A 21,069-nucleotide genomic window follows, 5' to 3' on the forward strand; every position below is an offset into this window, starting at 1 on the left:
TGAGTCTTAACTGTTTCCTGAATTGGGGCCTTAAGCCCCATATTAAATACCGAGGCCAAATTCTCATCTTACTTCCTAGCACAAACTGGAAATAATTATATTGTTAGTAATTAGTCACTCCAGTATAAAACTGGATTACGCAAAAAAGAAATTGAGGATTTATATGGGTTTATATGGGCAAGACTGAGCCCAGTATCTGACCCTGAGAAAATATGAGGGAATCTCTGTGCACACTAGACCTGGCAAGTTGGTTTAAGGTACAAAACTCCAGCTATGTAGAATATGTAGCTGGAGTCACCTTACCCTTAAGCGGATCTTGACGGCACCCCCACAGCAGGAGGCCAGTGGAGCAAACGCTCCTGTCAGCTTCCCTTACTCCTCACAAAAGCAGGAGTACTGGACACCAATAGGAGTACTGAGTTCGATTTAGCAAGTCTGAACGAGATTGGCTAAATCAAACTTCGGAAGATCGATCGTGGCATTGGTGATCTTCCTTTTAGTGTAGACAAGGCCTAACAGCTAGATTTTCAGGGATGCTTAGGTGCCTGAGCATGAAGAGAGGTGTTGGTGGTATTTTCCAAAACTCGTAATTAAGTCAGGAGTCAGATTTCCATTGGATTAATTTAATTTCCCATTGAGTTAGGCATCTATCCTCCCTTGGGACTTCTGGAAATCCTAACAGGTGCCCATCTGCACCTTTTAGGTACCAAATGCCTTTGAAAATCTGTCTGTAAGAGTCCAGTGCTGCCCCATTCAAGACAATGATGACAAAACACACTCTGTCTTCATTGTTACCATATCAGCTCTGAAGGGCTTGTGTCAGAGATAATTGAATCCGCTCTTCTGCAGTGTCAGGGATTAGATAGTCCATTTAATCTCTTCAAGAAGTAAAATACCTAATTGTAAATGGGAAAATATGAGGGAATCTCTGTGCTGGTATCTGGAGTGATGAGATTTGGGGGGGGGGGGAAACTCCTTTAACACAGCAGTGGGAGTATGTGTTGCCATCTCCAATATAATTCCTTGTGGGTGTGTGGGGAAAGTAGACAGCAGCTAGGGAAAGGAAATAAAACAAGTATGTTAAATTTTCCTCTTTCCTTCCTAGCTGGTGAATGCTTTGAAAACAGTATCGACGTTTGAGGTCAGAGTAGTAGATTACAAGTACAAGTACGTATGTTGGTAGAAAATTATCAAAATAGTGTGTGTGTTATTGGCTGTGCTTGATTATAATGCAGTAACTAATGCCTTGCCCCTACCTACTGAAAGATTCCTACGTACGTTGAGCTGCTTTTAGAAAATGCAAGAACCATCAATTATAAAGTGTAATCATGTTATGGAGGAATGACAGTGTGAACTAGTTAAGTTCTCTCCGCTTGCTTTCATGGTGTGCTATTAAAAAAGGTCGGTCAAGGATTGACAGGACCCAGAACGAACCCACCACTGTTGAGAATAATACATTTTGAAATCTCTCAAAATCATTACACACCCACCCGCTTCTGGGTTTGTTGGTGATCACTGTTAGCAGCGCGTCTCAGGAGATCTGTGAGGTGTGAGGCATGAGGCTAAAGGGCCATTGCCTCCAGTTCCCTCCAGTAGGTTATTTTGTAATTTCTGTTATCATAAGAACGGCCATACTGAGTCAGACCAACCGTTCATCTAGCCTAGTGTCCTGTATGCCGACAGTGGCCAATACCAGATGCCCCAGAGGGAAGGAATACAACAGGTAATCCTCATGTGATCCTTCTTCTGTCACCCATTTCCAGACAAACAGAGGTTAGGGACACCATTCCTACCCATTCGGGCTAATAGCCATTGATGGATCTAACCTCAACGAATCTATCTAGCTCCTTTTTGAACCCTGTAATAGTCCTTGCCTTTACCATATCCTCTGGCAAGCAGTTCCACAGGTTGACTGTGTGCTGAGTAAAGAAAAACTTCCTTTTGTTTGTTTTAAACCTGCTGCCCAATTAATTTCATCTGGTGACCCCTAATTCTTATATTGTGGGAATAAGTAAATAACTTTTCCTTATTCCCTTTTCCACACCAGTCATGATTTTATAGACCACTATCATATCCCCCACCCATAGTCTCCTCTTTTCTAAAATGAAAAATCCAAGTCTTTTAAATTTCTCTTCATATGGGACTCGTTCCAGACCCCTAAATTTTTGTTGCCCTTTTCTGAACCTTTTCCAATGCCAATATATCTTTTTTGAGATGAAGCGACCACATATGTATGCAGTATTCAAGATGTGGGCATACCATGGTTTTATACAGAGGCAATAAGATATTCTCTTTTTATTCTCTCTCCCTTTTTTAATGACTCCTAACATTGTTTGCTTTTTTGACTGCCGCTGCATGCTGAGTGGATGTTTTCAGATAACTATCCACAATGACTCCAAGATCTCTCTCTAGAGTAGTCGTAGCCAAATTAGTCCCCGTCATATGGTATGTATAGTTGGGATTATGTTTTCCAATGTGCATTACTTTACATTTATCACCATTAAATTTAATTTGCTATTTTGTTGCCCAATCACTTAGTTTGGTGAGATCTTTTTGAAGCTCTTCACAGTCTCGCCCAGTTCAGGCGTGGGTCACTGGTGCCTAGAGATTGCAGCCCTGTTTGCTTAGCACTGCATACACACGTTGTCTGTTTCTGGGGCAGGGACAGACAATCTAAATAGACAAAAGAGACACTGGGGTGAAGGGACTTGCCCAAGGTAACACAGTAGATCAGTGGCAGACCAAGACCCATCTCTTGACTCCCGGTCTAGTCCTTTGCATGCTAGACCTAAGGATGAGTTGAAGCTCAATATCGGCACCCTCAGGATGGAGCTGTGCACTTCAGTGTCCGTTTTTTAAATATTTTTATTTGATTTGTCTGCTGTACCACCCTTGGTTTTAAGAAATTCTGACTAATACAGTGAGTGTCTGAATGTAACAAACAAATGATCAAAGAATCATTATTGGAACACAATTAAATACCATTGCCTATCTGAAAAAGTGGTAAATCTGCAACAGAAGTTCTGAAGCCTTCAGTCTTTGTAGTTTCATGCTGAATTGGTTCTGGACTGAGTAGTTATCTTATAAAACAGCCATGGCCAACCCATGGCTTATGAGCCAATGCAGCTCTTCACCCCCCCCCCCTTAAAGTGCAGCTTGCGAAGCCTCCCCCTAAGCTCACTGGGAGCTATCCGGTGTGGGTCAAGCAAAATGGCACGAGCCGACGGGAGCCTGATGTGGCTGAAAAACCAACCTGAGGTTTTTTAAAGGGGCAGTGTCCTTTTTTTTTTTTTCCGCCTTGACAACTTCCCCCCCCCCCGGCTCTTTGCGCTATATGCACAACTTTTTTGGCTCTTTGCCTGTAATGGGTTGGCTACCCCTGATTTAAAAGATTGTTTAACATATATCAGTGCTTGAAGTATTCTTCTTTTCAGTGTTATCCTTAAGTTATTTTTGCATTAGCTACATAGATCTAATTTATGCTAAAATGGATGAGCATGTGTGACCCACACCTATTCTGTTGTCTGCAGGGAACTTGAATTTTCAGAACAATTGAAAATCACTCATAACTCTGATATATTCATTGGAATGCATGGAGCTGGGCTTACCCATTTACTCTTTCTGCCAGACTGGGCTGTTGTGTTTGAACTGTAAGTCTGTGTTTTTCTTTAACTCTATAACTTGAAATATTTTTTCATATGCATGCCCTTGTCCATATTTTAGTATTTAAAGCAACAGCCATATGGTTACTTGTGTGCTTCCATTATAAAGTCCTACTTCAGTTGCTCATAACTTTCACCCTTGGAACCGAAACATTTTAGGCCTACTCACTGGCTGAGGGTAGTTATCTTTTTGCAGGAAGATCTGTTATATGACAGTCTCACCACCTAAGTCTGTGATTTCAACGGAGCTCATGACTAAGCAGGGAGGAGCCTACTCAGTCATTGGATGGGAAAATGCCAAAGAAAGGAGGGGTGTAAGTTGAATTCTTCTCTGAGGCTACGGCTACGCTGCCGTTTTTTTGCAGAAGAGGATATGTAAATTACACTCGCATTTGTATATCTTCCAATTCTTTTTGCGGAAGAGGTTTGCCAATAAAAATCCCCGTGTAGATGGGGCCATTTGTTGGGGGAAAAAAAACCCTCTTTCGCAAGATCCTGTACACCTTGACTTTTGAGGAATAACAGATCTTGCAAGAGAGTGGCTTTTTTCTGACAAATGGCCCCATCTGCATGGGGCTTTTAATCGGCAAAACCTCTTCTGCAAAAAGAATCGGAAGAAGATATGCAAATGCGAGCGCTATTTGCATATCCTCTTCCGCAAAAAAGCAGCCGTGTAGCCGTAGCCTGAGTCACTGTAGCAGCAGTACTATATGGGGATTGTGGTGACCCGGTGAATCAGTCAGATGAGATGGGAAATGAAAGTTCTAACTCTTAAAGATTCCATGACTATTGCTACAGGAGTAAGGAGGTTCTGTGCACGCATCCTGGCTAACTTCCAGCTCAGATATTTGCATTCTGTCTTCCCTACATTTCTCTGGTAGTTCCACTTAAATATGTATTTGTGCTGCAAAGTAATGTTATGTTGTACGCTGGCTTTTTAAAAACTAAGGGCAACTATACTGCATAATATTAAGAGCATTTATTTCCACCTTGGCTAATCCTGTTTTAAACGAATGGAGTCACCTAGGTTATAAGCCACAATAGGATTTGGTCCATTGCTCAGGGTCTTTGTTTTATTCATTGACAACAAACATGCACACTGTAAACTTATCCATCTTGATAGACTTTAGGGCAGTTGTGGGTAAATACTGGCTACAAAATGACAGTGATGCTACATGTCCCCAGGTACAACTGTGAGGATGAACGCTGCTACCTGGATTTAGCAAGGCTGCGAGGCATCCGTTACATTACCTGGCAGAAAAAGAACAAAGTGTTCCCTCAAGATCAGGTAACATTTAATCGTGGGGGGAGGACATTATTTTTCACTTTTTTTTTTTATTGTTTAAAGGTAGATTTATTCTTACTCCTCTTGATTCGTATGCCTGAAATATGATTACTGTGCTTTAGCCTAGATTAACTTTTCTGTTTTGTTTGAGTCATTTTATATTAATAGCTGGGGGAGGAAGAGAAATGGAATTAATAGGTAATTAATTCAAGTGGTCAATAACATTGCTCTTACAAAGTCAGTTGCTTGCAGCGATTCTTTAGGGGAGATCTACTAGTGGATTGGTGATGATAAAATAAAATGGTGATCACTCATTTTTCAAATGAAAGACGTGCCTGATTTGCTTGCATAATAAACCTGTTTCGTTTTTCCAGGGACACCACCCAACACTGGGAGAACACCCAAAGTTTACTAACTACTCATTTGATGTGGAAGAATTTATGTACCTGGTGCTTTTGGCTGCCGATCATGTATCACAGCATTCCAAGTGGCCATTTAGGGTAAAACATGATGAATTCTAGCTCAAATTTCTGGTTTAAAAAAATTACTTCATTAAAATGTGTTAAAATAGATAAAAATCCATGCTGGTCTAAAACATACAAACTTCTAGGAGGGAAAAAAAATCCCACCCCCTCCATCAAAAACACTCCCATAGATTTTTTTTATTCTCTTCAGTTTTAAATTTTATTCCAGCAGTTTTTTCTTGGTGACTGCTTTTTATCAAGATTATTTTTGCACTCGTTTTTGGCGTTGCTAATTCTCGATACTTGACTATTTTGTATAAAGATTTGTCCATTAATTTCATGTTATAGTTGTCTCATGTATAAATTGTACTCTTGTGGCAAGCTGTGCACACTTAGAGAGAGGGGGAGTGGGTTGGATTATGCATGTTGTGGAAGGATTAATACAGAATTACTTCTCAAGTTGGTTATGGTATGAAAGACGTATGTATAAAGTATAAAAAGGGAAACCGTTCTCCCATCCTGCCTCTAGTCTGGTCTTGAAGCTTCTATGCTACAGTACTGTATGTGTTGCAAATAAAATATCTGGGTAGGAATTGACTTCCTATCTTTAGATTTTAAGCCATTTCTCTGTAAGGCACCTGTTGTCCATAGAAAGCATTTTCTGTTTGATAGTGTATACCTTAAAGGTCACATTTACACTTGGAGGCATTTTCCAGATACCGGTGGTGCATCTTGCATTTTTAAGAATAAAACCTAAACCTTAGACAGTAGCAATAGTTTACATTAATCTTGTGGCTCTCCCTACTCCTCCAAAAAAATAAGGTTACAATTATAAGAAGCACCAGCTGTGACAAACAGTCCCTGTTTGGGTTAAGTCACGTCTTACCTTCCAAACTGTAAGAAATCTTTCTTTTTTAATCCTATCTTGAGATAATTCCAGGTATTTCCAATTTTTTTTCACCAAAGCGGCTTTTCTGTGGCAAAAAGCTTGACAGTCTAAACCGTATTATGGACACTTTCTTTGCAGAGGTTTAAGGGAGTTGCCTTTTTGCTAGCTAAATTGATAGGATGCTGTAAGCCTGTCACCTACATTGAGAGAGAACTAAATCATGAAAGAAACGTTATTCTAGGCAATACGAACCTGTTCCACAGTGGGACTCGCTTCAGTGGGATCAGGCCCCGTAAATGGGAGTTTCAAAAGTTCTCTGTATTGGTCCCACGTGGCTCCCATTCAAGTCATGTGGTGCTTTACCGTTGCCTTCAGCATTAGACTAGCGCTGAGTGTGGTCAGAAATTCCACCATCAAGGTGAAATCATGACCCTGTTGAATTCAATGGGCACTCTCATTGACTTCAGTAATGTCAGGTTGATGTGTAAAAGACTTGTATAAATATCTGAAGACGGAGTTCAACAAGACAAAGGACAGAGTTCCATGTTCTGCTGTGGATTTTTGAGAATGAATTCCATGACACTCCTGCATTGTAATGGTACAGTGTCTCAGCTGCCTGAGGCAGAAAATATATTTGTATGCAAAAGCAAGAATGTATGATGGTAAGTGTAAATACTTGAGTGGTATAATTGTGGATATTATTGACTTCCATTCTGTAACAATCATAGGCAATTTCACAGAGAGTAGGCATATTTACTGTCCTGCCTGTAATGGTAAAGATAAATTACTGTAAGTATTACTTGCCTATAGATCTTTCATGACCTTCACCGGTGAGAAAGCTAGAGATCTAAAACAATATGTTAAGATACCTGGTTCAGTTTTTAGAGTGGGACATCGGGTAACTGACAGATAAAGCTGTTTCACTTTACAGGAGCTGTAGAAGCAAAATTGCACTTCTTGACATGAAAAATGTAAATACAAATATCTGAGAAATAGAGTTCTTGCATTCATATGCTTTTACCTCATTTTTTGAAAGAGAAAACTGTATACAAGAAATATGTTAGTAAATGTGTACTGAAAATTTAAAATATTTGTCTAACAATAACTATGAAATGTTCTCAGATATATTTAATAAAGTGAGAATTTTATATAAAAAGCACATTGCTTGCAAAAAGGCCACTGTTTTTCCTGGGATTAAGGAGGTGGTGTGTTGTGTGTCTAGCTGTCTGGATAGTACCTTTTCTTACCGTGACAAAGCCCAGATGAGCTCCACCATGGATGGCGAATTTGAATATCTGGTTGTATCTATACCTGACTGCTGAACTGTTGATTGTATACTGATGTGCTTCTGGGTGAATTAATAAGTTGGTTGGGTAAGTATAAGCAAGTGTCCTGCTTTGAGACACGTTGTTCTCGTTAAAATTAACATAAAAAGAACCCAGCTTTAAAATTAGTAAGGTAACGCCCCTTGGACTCAATAAAAAGGGATAATTCTAATAGATTCCATTCAGTATTGACTACAGCACTTACCCAGCCTAGTTTAATTTCAGCTTTCAAATCTAACTGGATCTTGGAATATTCATAAAACCTGACCCTCTTTCATACTTACATAATTATATCTAGTTTAAGAGGTTGGGTGTACTGCATAAAGCCCTGACCCTGCAAAGACTTAAGCATGTGCATGGCAAGTAGTGCCTGGAAAGTCAACTCTCAGGCTATGTCTGTGCTGCATCCCTCTTGCGCAAAAGTCTATGGAAATGAAGCACAGATTAGCATATTGCCGTGCTTCATTTGCATAATTAATTAGGGGCCCTAAAACCCAAGGGAGGGCAAGGTCTCATGGAGGGAGTGATAAAGTGTTTGAGGGTGTGGAAAGAGCAAAGAGAATGAGAACTCTAAGGGTGTGTCTAGACTACCTAGTTTTGTCGACAAAAGTGGACTTTTGTCGACAAAACTATACCAGCGTCTACACTACCGCTGAGTTCTGTCGACATAACATCGACAGAACTCAGCAGTTTTGTCGACGCTGGTAAACCTCATTTTACGAGGCATAACACCTTCTGTCGACAGAACTCTGTCGACAGAAGGTGTTATTGCCTGTAACATTGTGTCCAGACTACGGAGTTCTGTCGACAAAGCAGCTTGCTTTGTCGACAGAACTCAATGTGTCTGGACGCTCTTTGTCGACGGAAGTTTTGTCGACAGTATCTGTCGACAAAACTTCCGTCGACAAAACGCGGTAGTCTAGACGTACCCTAACAGTGAAGACGCCAAGCCTTAGCTAGAAGGAGTAGATGTTTGAGGACTTAACAAGCCTGTTGCTCCATGGGTCCAGGAGTGGGGGGAATGTGGATGTAAATTGCTCATGCGAGGGGCTATTGTGTCAAGACTCAGAGGGTGCATCGGTGGATTTCTGAGGATGGGAGAAATCAGAAAGTGTTTGTGCATGGTGGATATAGAGCTGGAAGAGAAGATAGGTGCTAGAGATGTCAATCCCCAATAGGAACTTAAAATGCCGTTTAACTGGTTAAGCAGTTAAACGTATTGTTTAACCACTTAACTGATTAAAGGAGGGGGGAGCACTGCTCCAGCTTGGCTAAGCTGGAGCACCCCCAGCCTGTGGAGTGCCCCCCAGGGCTGGAGCAGCAACCTGTCTGCGGCGGGGTGGGGTGATCTGCTCCAGCCCCCCAGTTAACTGGAACCAGTAAGCATCACAGTAAGGATGATGCCTAACAGTTAACCTTTCCCCTCCCTAAACACCAAGACTGTGTCTAGACTGGACAGTTTTTCCGGAAAATCAGCCGCTTTTCCGGAAAAACTTGCCAGCTGTCTACACTGGCCGCTTGAATTTCCGCTAAAGCACTGACTTCCTACTGTAAGAAATCAGTGCTTCTTGCGGAAATACTATGCTGTTCCCATTCAGGCAAAAGTCCCTTTTGCGCAAAAGGGCCAGTGTAGACAGCTCAGATTTGTTTTCCGCAAAAAATCCCCGATGGCGAAAATGGCGATCAGGCTTTTTTATGGAAAAGCGCGTCTAGATCGGCATGGACGCTTTTCCACAAAAAGTGCTTTTGCGGAAAAGCGTCCGTGCCAATCTAGACGCTGTGTTCCAAAAATGCTTTTAACGGAAAACATTTTGGTTAAAAGCCTTTCCAGAAAATCGTGCCAATCTAGACACAGCCCAAATGGGGTAGAGAGTAGGTGGCAGATTTCAGAATCGATAGTAAAGAATGGGGGAAAATGAATGGACGTGGTCATAATGGACCTTGTTGTGCTTCTCCCTAAAAAGGTTGCCTACTGTGTTTTGGTAGAAAGGCTGGAAATGTTTTGAATGTTTTATAGAAAATCTTTTTTTTTTTAATTAATGTGCACACCCTAAATTTCAGGTTTTCATGTTTTGAATGAAACACCGAAAAAGAACAAGTATTGGATTTTTCCTTCTCCCACCCCTTCTCCCCCTCTTTTCACTGGCACTATGGGGGCAGAATTCCTGGGTGGGGAACAGAGAGGAAGGAAGGGGAGCAGCACACCCTCCCAAATGAAAATGTTTTCATTTTGATTTTTTCAAATTAAATATTCATACAAAAATTAAAATCCAGAATTGTTTTTCCAAACGTGTGGTATGAAAACTATTTTGAAATTTTTTATTTTCCCCCAGCTTGGGTCAGAATTAATAAGAATTCTCTGAGACAAGACTATTATAGACAAATGATTTTGTGTTATGAGTGTAGTGTGACAAGTCACCTGTTTATGAAGTCGAGATGTGTTCTTCCCTCATAATATTCCATTATCTTTTGAGTTCAACCTTATATTGCTGTAGAGTGGGGTTTTTTCAAACTTGGGTCGTCTGGCCGGGCTAGGGTAAGCTGCTGGCGGGCCTGTGCCTTTTTGTTTATTTCATGTGTCTGTAACCACATTGAGTAAACGAAATAGTGCGGGCCCACCAGCGGCTTAACCTGGCAGCCTTGCTACCCAATTTGAAAAACACTATCGAGTATCAGTGATCCAGTGTTAATGTTCAGTAATCTAGCTTTCCATTCATCAGTTTCATTCATTTTATTCAAACAGTTTTAACTATTGAAAGAGAGCATTACTTGAGATACACAAATGCTGTAGCACTTTGCTTGAAGCAAGCAAGTCGTTTTTTTCCAGAGGTCTGCATCCTGACCTGCACTGCTTATAAATCTACCTTACTTTTGTCCTCAGACTTTTGATTTCCTTGTAGTTCTAAAAGAGAACGCTGGCTTCGGAATACATGAAAGACTACAGCACTAGATGGCACTAGAACACTTTCAAATGTCATATGTGACTGGGGCTCTTTAAATGGAATCTCATTATAAATTCAGAGAATCGGTTCAGAGTCAAATACAATAAAGCAGCATCCTATAGATGACGATTTTGTTTTCCCCCTTCCTATTTTTAGGGAGGAATTGTTTGAAAAAATAATGTGGACAGTCTTCAGATTGAGGTGTCAGGTTTTCAGATGCTAGAACATCTGAATTTTTTTTCATTGCTTGGTGCCTTTACAAAAAAAACAAACAAAAAAACCTTAACTGGGCTTAGAAAACAATTTTCAATGAACTTTCTAGCACTCTTATTTTCTTGTGAAAGGGCAGTTAGTACCAAACCATCACTTCTTAGCACTTAACACATTTCCTGTTCGGCTCGGAGGCCTAATTTCCATTTGTGCCATAGCATTACCTAGGTTGCATGATCCATTATGTATCATCAAGTACATAATTATCTCCACCACTTAGTTCGGTAGGGGGTTGTCCTTGATGAATGCGCACTTGGTGTGGTTGGATTTAGAAACTGAGGCCGACAGATGCTCGCAAATCAGAGCAAAGGGACTGCAGGGTGGAACTCTCGCCTGGGTGTTGGTTTTATTACGAGACAAAAGTAACTGAGTGGATTCATCTTTGAAGAAAGATATTTGGATGGCTTTGTGCTCTTTTTTCAGAGAAGTTAGACCAAGGTTAGCTGCATTAGGAAGGGACAGATGGATTAAAAGTAAGGTTAACCTATGCACTTTGACCCTTTCACTTGACCCTTTGGTGCTGATTTCCTCCTGGGAAGTGTGGAATAATAACAACTCCCTCTTACAGTATATAAAGTCATTGGGAGCTGATATAGCTCAGCACTTGGTAAGATCATGCTTAGAACTTTCTTTAGCTGAACAAAATAAAAACAATTGAAGACAAGGGTGGGTAATTATTTTAATTAGATCCAAGATGGACCATAACATATACATCTTTTGTTATACGGTATAAGTTTTGTTAATACAAGAGAGAATGTTATGGCCAAAACGTTCACAATTAGGGTGGCATCAAGCCCTTGGGCTGGGATTTCCAAAAACAGCCTAAGGGATTGAGCTGTTCAAATCAGAATGAAATTCAGAATCTATTCCCTTGTCAGTAATGCAAATGCTTCCCCTTATGGATATATGCAGAGAGCGTTGAGGGATCGTTGGTGATATGCAGAAAGAATTTTCTGCACATATAAGAGGACTGTAAGAGTAAAAAATACAGGAAAAACATCCCACATTTTGCACAGTATTCATGAACAAATGTATCATGAGATGAGTCGGTCACTATTTATCCAATGACAATAGCAACCTTACCATTGTCCTTTGGCTGCTGTAGTCCAATGAGTGTTATTTGCATACAACACACTGACTGGAAAGGATTTATTACCTCCTCCCCACTGCTACTTAGGTGTAACAGGTGGGCAGGCAGAGTTCATTTGGGGATCTGCCTCGTTAGTCATTGCATTGGGCTATTTAGTTTGGACGCTGAATGCGTGGGGCAGAGTTCATTTGCTGAGATGTTCTTGCACTCTGATTGTTACAGCTCTGAGCTTGGGGGGTGAGGAACTCGGCTTAAGTGCTCTGTTTGTTAATTGATAGGGGGCCAGGCCACTGAACAGAGGCAGCACTATATTTTAGTGCCTGCAGATGCTCTGGGAGTGATTGTTTTCTCCTGGGGATTAGAGGAGTTAGGTCTGAAAGGGGCAAAAGGGGAGGCTGCCCAGACCCAATTCTCAGCAGGCATATGTCATGTTATTTCTATGGTTGTCGGTGAAACTACACCTATCTACATCAAGCAAGGGACTAATCCTGATGATTAATCCACTCGTATTTAGGTTTGATCTGCAGCTTTGGTTGGAGGCTCTGTTGGGATCTAAAGATAATATCAGGATGGATACAATTATCTGTAATGTTAAAATTTACTAATGAAGATGCAGCCTCATTCTGCACTGTGCTACTGCCCACTGATTTCATTTCCCAGGCCTTATCCCTGAACCATCTGTTAGGTGATAAAGGAGCAAGGTGTGTGCATGACAGTGATTGTCATTGGACATCATTCATTATTCCATCAAGAATGTAGTGTGTCGGTCAATGAAAGGCGTGTTTATTGAGTTGACCGCTTGAATTGTTTTTTCACTGTTTACCACGTCAAAGCCCAGCTAATATAATGTGGTAGCCTTCTACTCCCCAGGGCTACTCAACACACAACCTGTGGGCCTCATGTGGCCCACGGCCCATTTGTTTGTAGCCTGCGGTGTGGTTTGGGCTCAAGTGGGAGCTCGACACGTGGCCTGTGGGTGGGATCCTTTGAACACGGCCTCCACTGGGAATACGCTCCACAATGGTGAGGCGTTTCCCAGGTGGGGTGAGCACTGAAAGATGCAAGCAGACGGGCTGGCTGGAACAGACAGGTACAGGGTGTTGCCGTTTTGAGCCCTCAGGGAGGAAGTACCAGGAGTGCTGGGGGTACTTTGTGAAAAGTTATTTGCATACATTTGCATATATATTTGCGTGTATATGCAACCACACTTAGGCCCTCTGCATGTGCTGTGAGCATCATTATGGCCCCCGGGGCTTCCAAAGTTGAGTAGCCCTGTACTACCATTTCATTGTTGTCCAAGTGACCGTATAGCCTCAGTTTGTCATAAGTGAAAGAACTTGAGCAGCATTAGAAAAGTAATCATCATGTGTTAGTGGAGGAGGATCTGTGGAAGGGTCCGAGAGACAGGGAATCAGGACAGACTCATAGACTTTAAAGTCAGACTCATAGACTTTAAAGTCAGAAGGGACCATTATGATCATCTAGTCTGACCCCCTGCACAGTGCAGGCCACAGAATCTCACCCACCCCTCTTAGAATAATCCTCTCACCTATGTCTCAGATATTGAAGCCTTCCAATACTTTGAAGGCCCCAACATGCAGAGAGTCCTTCAGCTGTGATCTGTGCCCAAATGCTACAGAGGAAGGCGAAAAACCTCCAGGGCCTCTGCCAATCTACCCTGGAGGAAAATTCCTTCCTGACCCCAAATATGGCGATCAGCTAAACCCTGAGCATGTGGGCAAGACTCACCAGCCAGACACCCAGAAAGTTCCCTATAGCAACTCCTATCATCCCTCCATTGACCTATTTCCAACTGGAAATGAATGGTCAATTAGTTACCAAGATCATGTTATTTCATCCAACCATCCCCTTATCATAGAATCAGAACTGGAAGAGACCTTAGAAGGTCGTCAAGTCCAGCCCTCCGCTCTAGGCAGGACCAATCCCAACTAAATCAACCCGGCCAGGGCTTTGTCAAGCCGAGACTTAAACACCTCTAGGGATGGAGACTCCACTACTTCCCAAGGTAACCCATTCCAATGCTTCACTACCCTCCTAGTAAAATAGTTTTTCCTAATATCCAATCTGGACCTCTCCCACCACAACTTGAGACCATTGCTCCTTGTTCTGCCATCTGTCACTACTGAGAACAGCCTCTCTCCATCCTCTTTGGAACCTCCCTTCAGGAAGTTGAAGGCTGCTATCAAGTCCCCCCTCACTCTCCGCTTCTGCAGACTAAACAGACCCAAGTCCCTCAGCCTCTCCTCGTAGGTCATATGCTCCAGACCCCTAATCATTACTAAACAGACGTTACTAAATGAAGGCGTCCGAGCTTAGATGAAAATGTCGTGTTGAAGAACATTGTAAAAGAGTGAACCCCAGCCTGACTCTCAGCGGGGGAAACGGTGTAGTGATTTCTCCTCCCTAGCCACCCTTCCGTGCAGAGCTGCATTCAGCCTCTCTTTCATTTATTTATCCCGGTGTTAAGTTACTTGTAAGTATTTCATCTTCCCTTTTTGCCCTCTTACATATGCACCATAAGTCATGATTCAAGAAGCTTTCATGCTATTTGACTGTTTAAAGCTGGTTTTTCCCCCCTGTAGCTTAATGTTGTTGTTGATCATTTGAATAATTATGTCAAAAGCATTTCAGCAGGCAACAAATGGTGATGGTTTGTGATATCCCTCTTTCTTGAATTCTTCACCCCTGTTCCTATTCCCTCCTCACATCACCATCAGGTAAATGAGACATCAGCATAGATAGGCTTTTGAGAATTTCTTAAAAAAAACCATGGAGGAAGGAGGCTACCTCCAGAGCTGGAATATGGTCAGCAGAGCACTGAAGCATGTGCCTTACTTGGGAGTGCAGGAGCTTTGTTACATGGATTGATTTAAGCACATGCAGAATCAGAGTCCAAATGTTCTACAAGAGAGGGGACAGAATAGGTTAGTGGTGAATACACAGGTATGATGGGCTCTATATTACTGGCTCTGCTGGAGACGTTTGTTGGTCGAAATTAAACCTTCCACCTTTGGTCAAATTAAACCTTTTTTGTGCCTTTGTTTCTCCATCTGTGTAATGGGGAAAACTTACCACACAGAAGAGGTTTGAAGCAAAATGCATTCATGTCTGCCAAGTACAGTGGACTCTCCTGATGGAAGACACTGTTGGAAGTGCAGAGTAATCTGTGTTACGAATTACTAATTTGGATAATTAATAAAGATGAAATGTGCATCAGTACAACTTGAGGACTGAAAGCAGTGCTATGATTTGAACTGTGGTGAGTAATCCATTTGTTCATTGAGTACAGTGCTTGAATGAATGTTTCGTGTATGTGTGGTGGTGGGGTTTTTTTTTCTTGAAGCTTTACATGAAAACTCTCTGGGATGTGTGTGTAAAAGGTATTTTTAAAGTGGATGTTAATTGTTCATGCTATGCCTTTTTTCCTGACAAGAGGGAACTGCAGAATTAATCCAATGCAGAATATTAAACATTTCATTAAAATACTGCTAAGTAAACCAAGAGTAACACAGATGCTCCAAATCTCCTTCCAGTGCCCTTGGTCACAATAGTGCCTTTGATATTATCTATTCAGCATTTTAACATTCAACCCCGAGAAAAAATTGGGAAGCCTAGACCTTTTAATTCATGCTTGGAAAAAAAAAACATTTCTGAATGTTATGTAATGAATCCATCATTACTCACTACGTAACCTTAATGCTTTCCTTTTGAAATCAAGAATCCAAGGGGGGAAGAGAGGGCTTTTTAAAAATGGACAGCTTGCTTGGTATTTGATGGAAAGTGTGTTTTACTGATCAGATTTTAAATAGTATTTGATATTAGTGCCATAAAATGACATCAGATCAGAAAGTTGTTCTCCTGTAAAAACCACAGTAGCAAATACAACCTCCCTGTGTGTTCCAGGAGTTTGACTCTTCTGCGGAAGACACTTATGGTAGTACAGGTTGAACATCCCTGGTCCAGCATCCTCGGGACCTGACCAGTCCTGAACGAAGAATTTTGCTGGACCAGGGGAAGTCAATTCCAGTCCCTCTGCTGATAGACTCTGAGCTCTCCTGAGGTCCATGTGTAGATGGCTGGGCTCCCCTCCGGTCTCCATGCCCCCATCTGGCTCCTCTGCTGGCCAGTCTGGCTCTTGTCTTGGCCATCGGCCTGACTGCTGGGCTCCCTTGCCCGAGCCCCCAGCTGGACTGTGCTGCCTGTCCACCCCGGCTGCTGGCTGGGCCCATGCTGCCAGGCCAGTCCACTGCTGGGTCCAACCACTCGGTTCTACGCTGCCAGCTCCCTGCCTGGCTCTGCTGCCAGCCCCAGCACTGGGCTCCAGGCTACTCTCCCTGGGACTCTGGTCCTGCCACATCCATGGTCCTGCCAGACCAGAGAGTCCCGGACCACAGAGGTTCAACCCATAAACATTTCTCCAATTCTGCTGACTTAGCTGTCACCCAGACAACCTGGCTTTCCCTTGGATTTTGCTGTAATGCAAACAGTAGATAATGATTTTCTTCATTAAGGGCATTTGTGGATAGCCCCATCTCGAAAGACCCATGTTTACTCTTTTAGGATCTTCCTCTCTTATCTAGGGACACATTTACACATCCATCTACATTTGCCTAACCAGTATTTTTCACCTGCTCCAATTAGCCAAGTTGTTTCAATACTAAAGTCTGTTTTGACGTGTCATAGAGCTGTTAGCGTTCAAGGCTAGAAGGGAGCATTCAATCATGTATATCTGGTTCTCCACCTTTTTCTTTTCCCCTAGGGTACGTCTAGACTACGTGGCTCTGTCGACGGAGCCATGTAAAATAGTTTACTTGGCATAGTCAAAGAAGTGGGGATTTAAATAATCCCCGCTTCGTTAAAATAAAAATGGCCGCCGCGCTGTGCTGACAATCAGCTGATCGTCGGCACAGCATGGCAGTCTAGACGCAGCACGGTTGACAAAGGAAGCCTTTGTCGACCGCTCTGGTATGCTTCCTTTGTCGACCGCACCGCGTCTAGACTGCCGCGCTGTGCCGGATCAGCTGATCGTCGGCACAGCGTGGCGGCCATTTTAATTTTAACGAAGCAGGGATTATTTAAATTCCCGCTTCTTTGACTATGCCAAGTAAACTATTACATGGCTCCATCGACAGAGCCATGTAGTCTAGACATAGCCCTAATGAGCTATAAAAACTCCCCAGTCCAATTGTGCAACAAAACTGATTTCTGCACATACAAAACAGCATTAATGGGTAGCAAGCCGGGCAGTTGTCTGGGGTCACATGCTGCAGGAGGCACTGTGGAGCGAAGGTGCTTAGGCTTTGGCTTTACCCAGAGCTACACCAGGGACGGGTGGGCTTTGGCTTTCCGTACTGGGCCCTAGTGAGTCCAATGCTGTCCATGCTTGGTGGTCTCCCCAGTGTCCGCCGGATCCTTGCTTGAGAACCCCTGCTGTATATCAGAGGCCATCAAGATAACCTTGTGCACTAAGCCCAACAATAGCAATGAGACCCGTGTATTATGGCCCATTGGAGACTGTGCCACAGGCAGATGAGGGACCAAGGTGCAGCAATGCTGGAATCCCCCGCGTTGGCAGGGAAATGATGACATGAGACATAGCCAGGTAATCTGGCAAGAAACCCAGACCCACATTCTGCAGAGGAAGGCAGAAAATCCCCCAGGTCACCGCCAGTCTGACCTGCCAAGATTTTGTCCATGGATTTAGCAGCTTCCAACTCTTGATAAGACTAAAACCTTGATCTTTTGTTGGAAATGCTTTTCGGCAACATTTCACTTCCAGTTTTGGCTTAAGCATAGGGCCTTTTCTGTGTTAGGCGAACTAAGCCAATTTCTGCAGATTCTAGCACCGTCTGAAACCTGTATGAGGACAATGGGATTTTTTTTCTAGACTTTTCCACTGTGTACGAGGCTTCAGACTAGAGCGTACGCGTCTATTTTAATAGTCTCACAAAAGTGTACTGGAGACTTGCTTTAAGCCTCCATTTTTAAATGCTATTAAAATTAATTTTGTCTGCTCTCTAGTCACATTTAAAGTGTGCTCAATCATTGTCAGCAATGGTTCATTGTTGTAGTGTAGATCAGCGGTTTTCAAAGTGGGTTTTTTTTTCCCCTCATAACCCAGTTGAAGAAAATTGTTGATGCTGCGACCCAGCATAATTTGACTGGAGTCTGTGGTGGGGCTGATGATGAGAGTTTTGGGGTGTAGGGGTAGGTAGGGCTGGGGCAGGAGGGGTTCACCTTGAGCAGCTCCCAGTCAGTAGTGCAGTGGGGGTGCTAAGGCAGCTTCCTGCCTCTCCTGGCACCGCAGACCATGCTGTGCCCCACAAGCAGCCGGCAGCAGGTTCCCAGCCAACAGGAGTGCGAAGTTAGGGTGTGTCTAGACTACCTAGTTTTGTCGACAAAAGTGGTATACCAGCGTCTACACTACCGCTGAGTTCTGTCGACATAACGTCGACAGAACTCAGCAGTTTTGTCGACGCTGGTAAACCTCATTTTACGAGGCATAACACCTTCTGTCGACAGAACTCTGTCGACAGAAGGTGTTATTGCCTGTAACACTGCGTCCAGACTACGGAGTTCTGTTGACAAAGCAGCTTGCTTTATCGACAGAACTCAATGTGTCTGGACGCTCTTTGTCGACGGAAGTTTTGTCGACAGTATCTGTCGACAAAACTTCCGTCGACAAAACGCGGTAGTCTAGACGTACCCTTAGTGCTCAGGGCAGAGGCAGTGTGCGGAGCTCTGTGCACTCTCCCCTTCCCTCACCCACAGGAGCTGCGCCTGTTGCTGACAGCTTCTAGGGCACAGCACAGTCTTCTAGGGCACTGTAGTCAGGACAGGCAGGGAGCTGCCTTAGCACCGGCACTGGCCCCCGTGCAGCAATGAGACCCATTGCCCGACATTCCAGGACCCAGTGCTGGGTCGTGACCCATAGTTTGAAAACCCCTGGTCTACATCTACACTGCATATTGTTGCACACTAAGATATGCAAATGAGGCGTGGGGATGAATATTGCCGTGCCTCATTTGCATACCTAATGAGCCGCCATTTTGCAGGATGGGCTTTTGCGCAAGAAAGAGCTGTCGACACTGCTCCTTGTTGCGCAAAAGCCCGTCCCGCAAAATGGCGTCTCATTAGGAATGCAAATGAGGTGCGGAGATATTCATCCCGCGCCTCATTTGCATATGTTATTGCGCAACAATGTGCAGTGTAGACATAGCCCTGGTGTAGACCAGGTTTAAGCATCCAGGTGAGACCCTCAACACCATCCTCAATGGCATTGAACGATGATTCTTCACACACTGCGACACAAGAGCACCGCTTTGATTCTCCAGCTTCCTATGTGTTGCTAATTTCCGACTCAGAAAATGAACCTAAATCTACCAGCTGCTGTTCACTGTGGTATTTCCAGATCTAGTAAAATGGCATTTGCAGTGGCTGACCTCTCAGCCAGATGGGTTTCAGAACTCAAAGCCCTGCCAACAAAAGTGCCTTTTGTCTACTAGGAGTCAGCCAGGAAATAAAATGACTACCCCAAGTAAAAAGGAAAAGCGAGGCAGAAGAAAAGCAAGAACATTGTATAATAGACACTTGATTTTTTTTTTTTTTGCAGAACTAATTCTCTTATTTTCACATACCAGCTGTGATACGGGGGAAAGAAAGCCTATAAAGCGTACCACTGCTCATTGGATATGAAACAGCATACTCAAGTTGTATGACGCACTAGGCCTCAATGCCTTCAAGCGCATTGTAGAGCATATTAATTCAGGTCAAATTCTGCAATTTGGGTGTCTCGTCACAGCTTCATGAATTGTGATAAACTGGATACAGAGGCTGGAGTGGTTCAGACCATCCCCTTCTATGTGTATTACCTTGAATTTTTCAACGATGAAAGTTCTGTCGGTTCATCTAGCGTTGTTGCGTTTCTTTGGAGTTCTTGAGTTTTCTCAAGTCTTTATCACTGACTGCTTACCCCCTTTTCCGGTATATTAAAGAAGGTATAAAACATTAGTGCAAATAACAGCTCTTTGGACCTCTTCCCTCTTAACCTTTATTTCAGTGTTGAAAATGGGCTTTTTCTGCCTCTTTGTTTCTGTCTCTTTACCGGTTCCACATACACAACAGTATTGTGGCTTTCATACTATGGCTATTGTGTTGTATCAATAGCCACTTTTGAGGGACTTTGTTCAAGGCTTTTTTAAAGTTCACCTAACTTATATCTACCACTTCTCCTTGACCATTATTTCTGGGATATTCTTAAAGATGTCACTAATGGACAGCCACAATTTTCTTTTTACGGAGCCTAATGCTGAGTCTCGGGATTTAATGTACAATCATAGGTGTGTGCAGGGGGTGTGCCGGATGTGCTCAGGCACACCCTAATGTCTTAAAAAAAGTGGCTTTGCATTTTAATTTAATCACGTGATATGCTCTTTTAGTTTTAAAGTATGGATTGTTGTATTATGCAATAAGCGCCGAATTGCGTAATACAGATGTTGTAGAAATGTATAGAAAGCCCGCGTTCGCTTGCAGCATGTACTTTATGATTGAGTATTCAATAAATGTTCACCTTTAAAAACAAATAAAAAATAAAATTCCTTGGGCGCACACCCTAATGAAATGTGCTGCGCACGCCTATGTGTACAGTACTCAGTTTTGTCTGCTAGGATATCTTAACTAGCTTCCTCATTTTGTTTTTTAATTCCCCCTTTCAAAAGTTGTTACTGCACTCATTTTAGCTTCATCCCTCCTCTAAAGACGTTGAACTTTGTTATCTTGTCACTGTATATTGTTGTGCTGCTACTAATACTTTATTCGCCCAACAGTTGTTATGACTTGAACGGTCTCCCATCATTCTTTGCATGTCTACACTTGCACTTGATCCACAAAACTTTTGTCGTTCATGGGTACTTAACCCTCCTGCCTTCCCCCCAGGAATGACCAAGTTTACCGCGGCAAGTAGAACGCTGTTTTGTTGAGAGAAGCGCTCTCGTGCCAATAAAGTGAAGCCCCCTCATTGAGGGTGTAAGTATTTTGTTGGCAAAAAGTGCCGACCAACAGCCTTTCACGCACACTGACTTTTAGCAACAAGGCTGCGTTGACATGGCCTTGCTGCTAAAAG

At 42.8% G+C, this 21,069-nt stretch overlaps 1 protein-coding gene across 5 annotated transcripts in view; it reads left to right on the forward strand.

Moving 5' to 3' along the window:
- Window positions 1–21,069, forward strand: part of EOGT (EGF domain specific O-linked N-acetylglucosamine transferase) — a 67,017-nt gene that overhangs the window by 27,523 nt on the left and 18,425 nt on the right. For 4 of the 5 annotated variants that reach the window (XR_012906444.2, XM_075938561.2, XM_075938563.2 and 1 more), the window contains 4 exons: window positions 1,106–1,167; window positions 3,531–3,650; window positions 4,848–4,950; window positions 5,322–5,447. Coding sequence is in view for 4 of the 5 variants with exons in the window: in XM_075938561.2 (XP_075794676.2) it covers window positions 1,106–1,167; window positions 3,531–3,650; window positions 4,848–4,950; window positions 5,322–5,447 (411 nt within the window). In the remaining variant the exon portion in view is untranslated. Of the gene's footprint in view, window positions 1–1,105; window positions 1,168–3,530; window positions 3,651–4,847; window positions 4,951–5,321; window positions 7,460–21,069 lie in introns of those variants that run through there. The other variant, XM_075938564.2, reaches the window with a different exon arrangement.

The sequence above is a fragment of the Pelodiscus sinensis genome, chromosome 11 (assembly GCF_052426305.1).
Source record: "Pelodiscus sinensis isolate ZL-2025 chromosome 11, ASM5242630v1, whole genome shotgun sequence".
NCBI classification, from domain to species: domain Eukaryota; kingdom Metazoa; phylum Chordata; order Testudines; family Trionychidae; genus Pelodiscus; species Pelodiscus sinensis.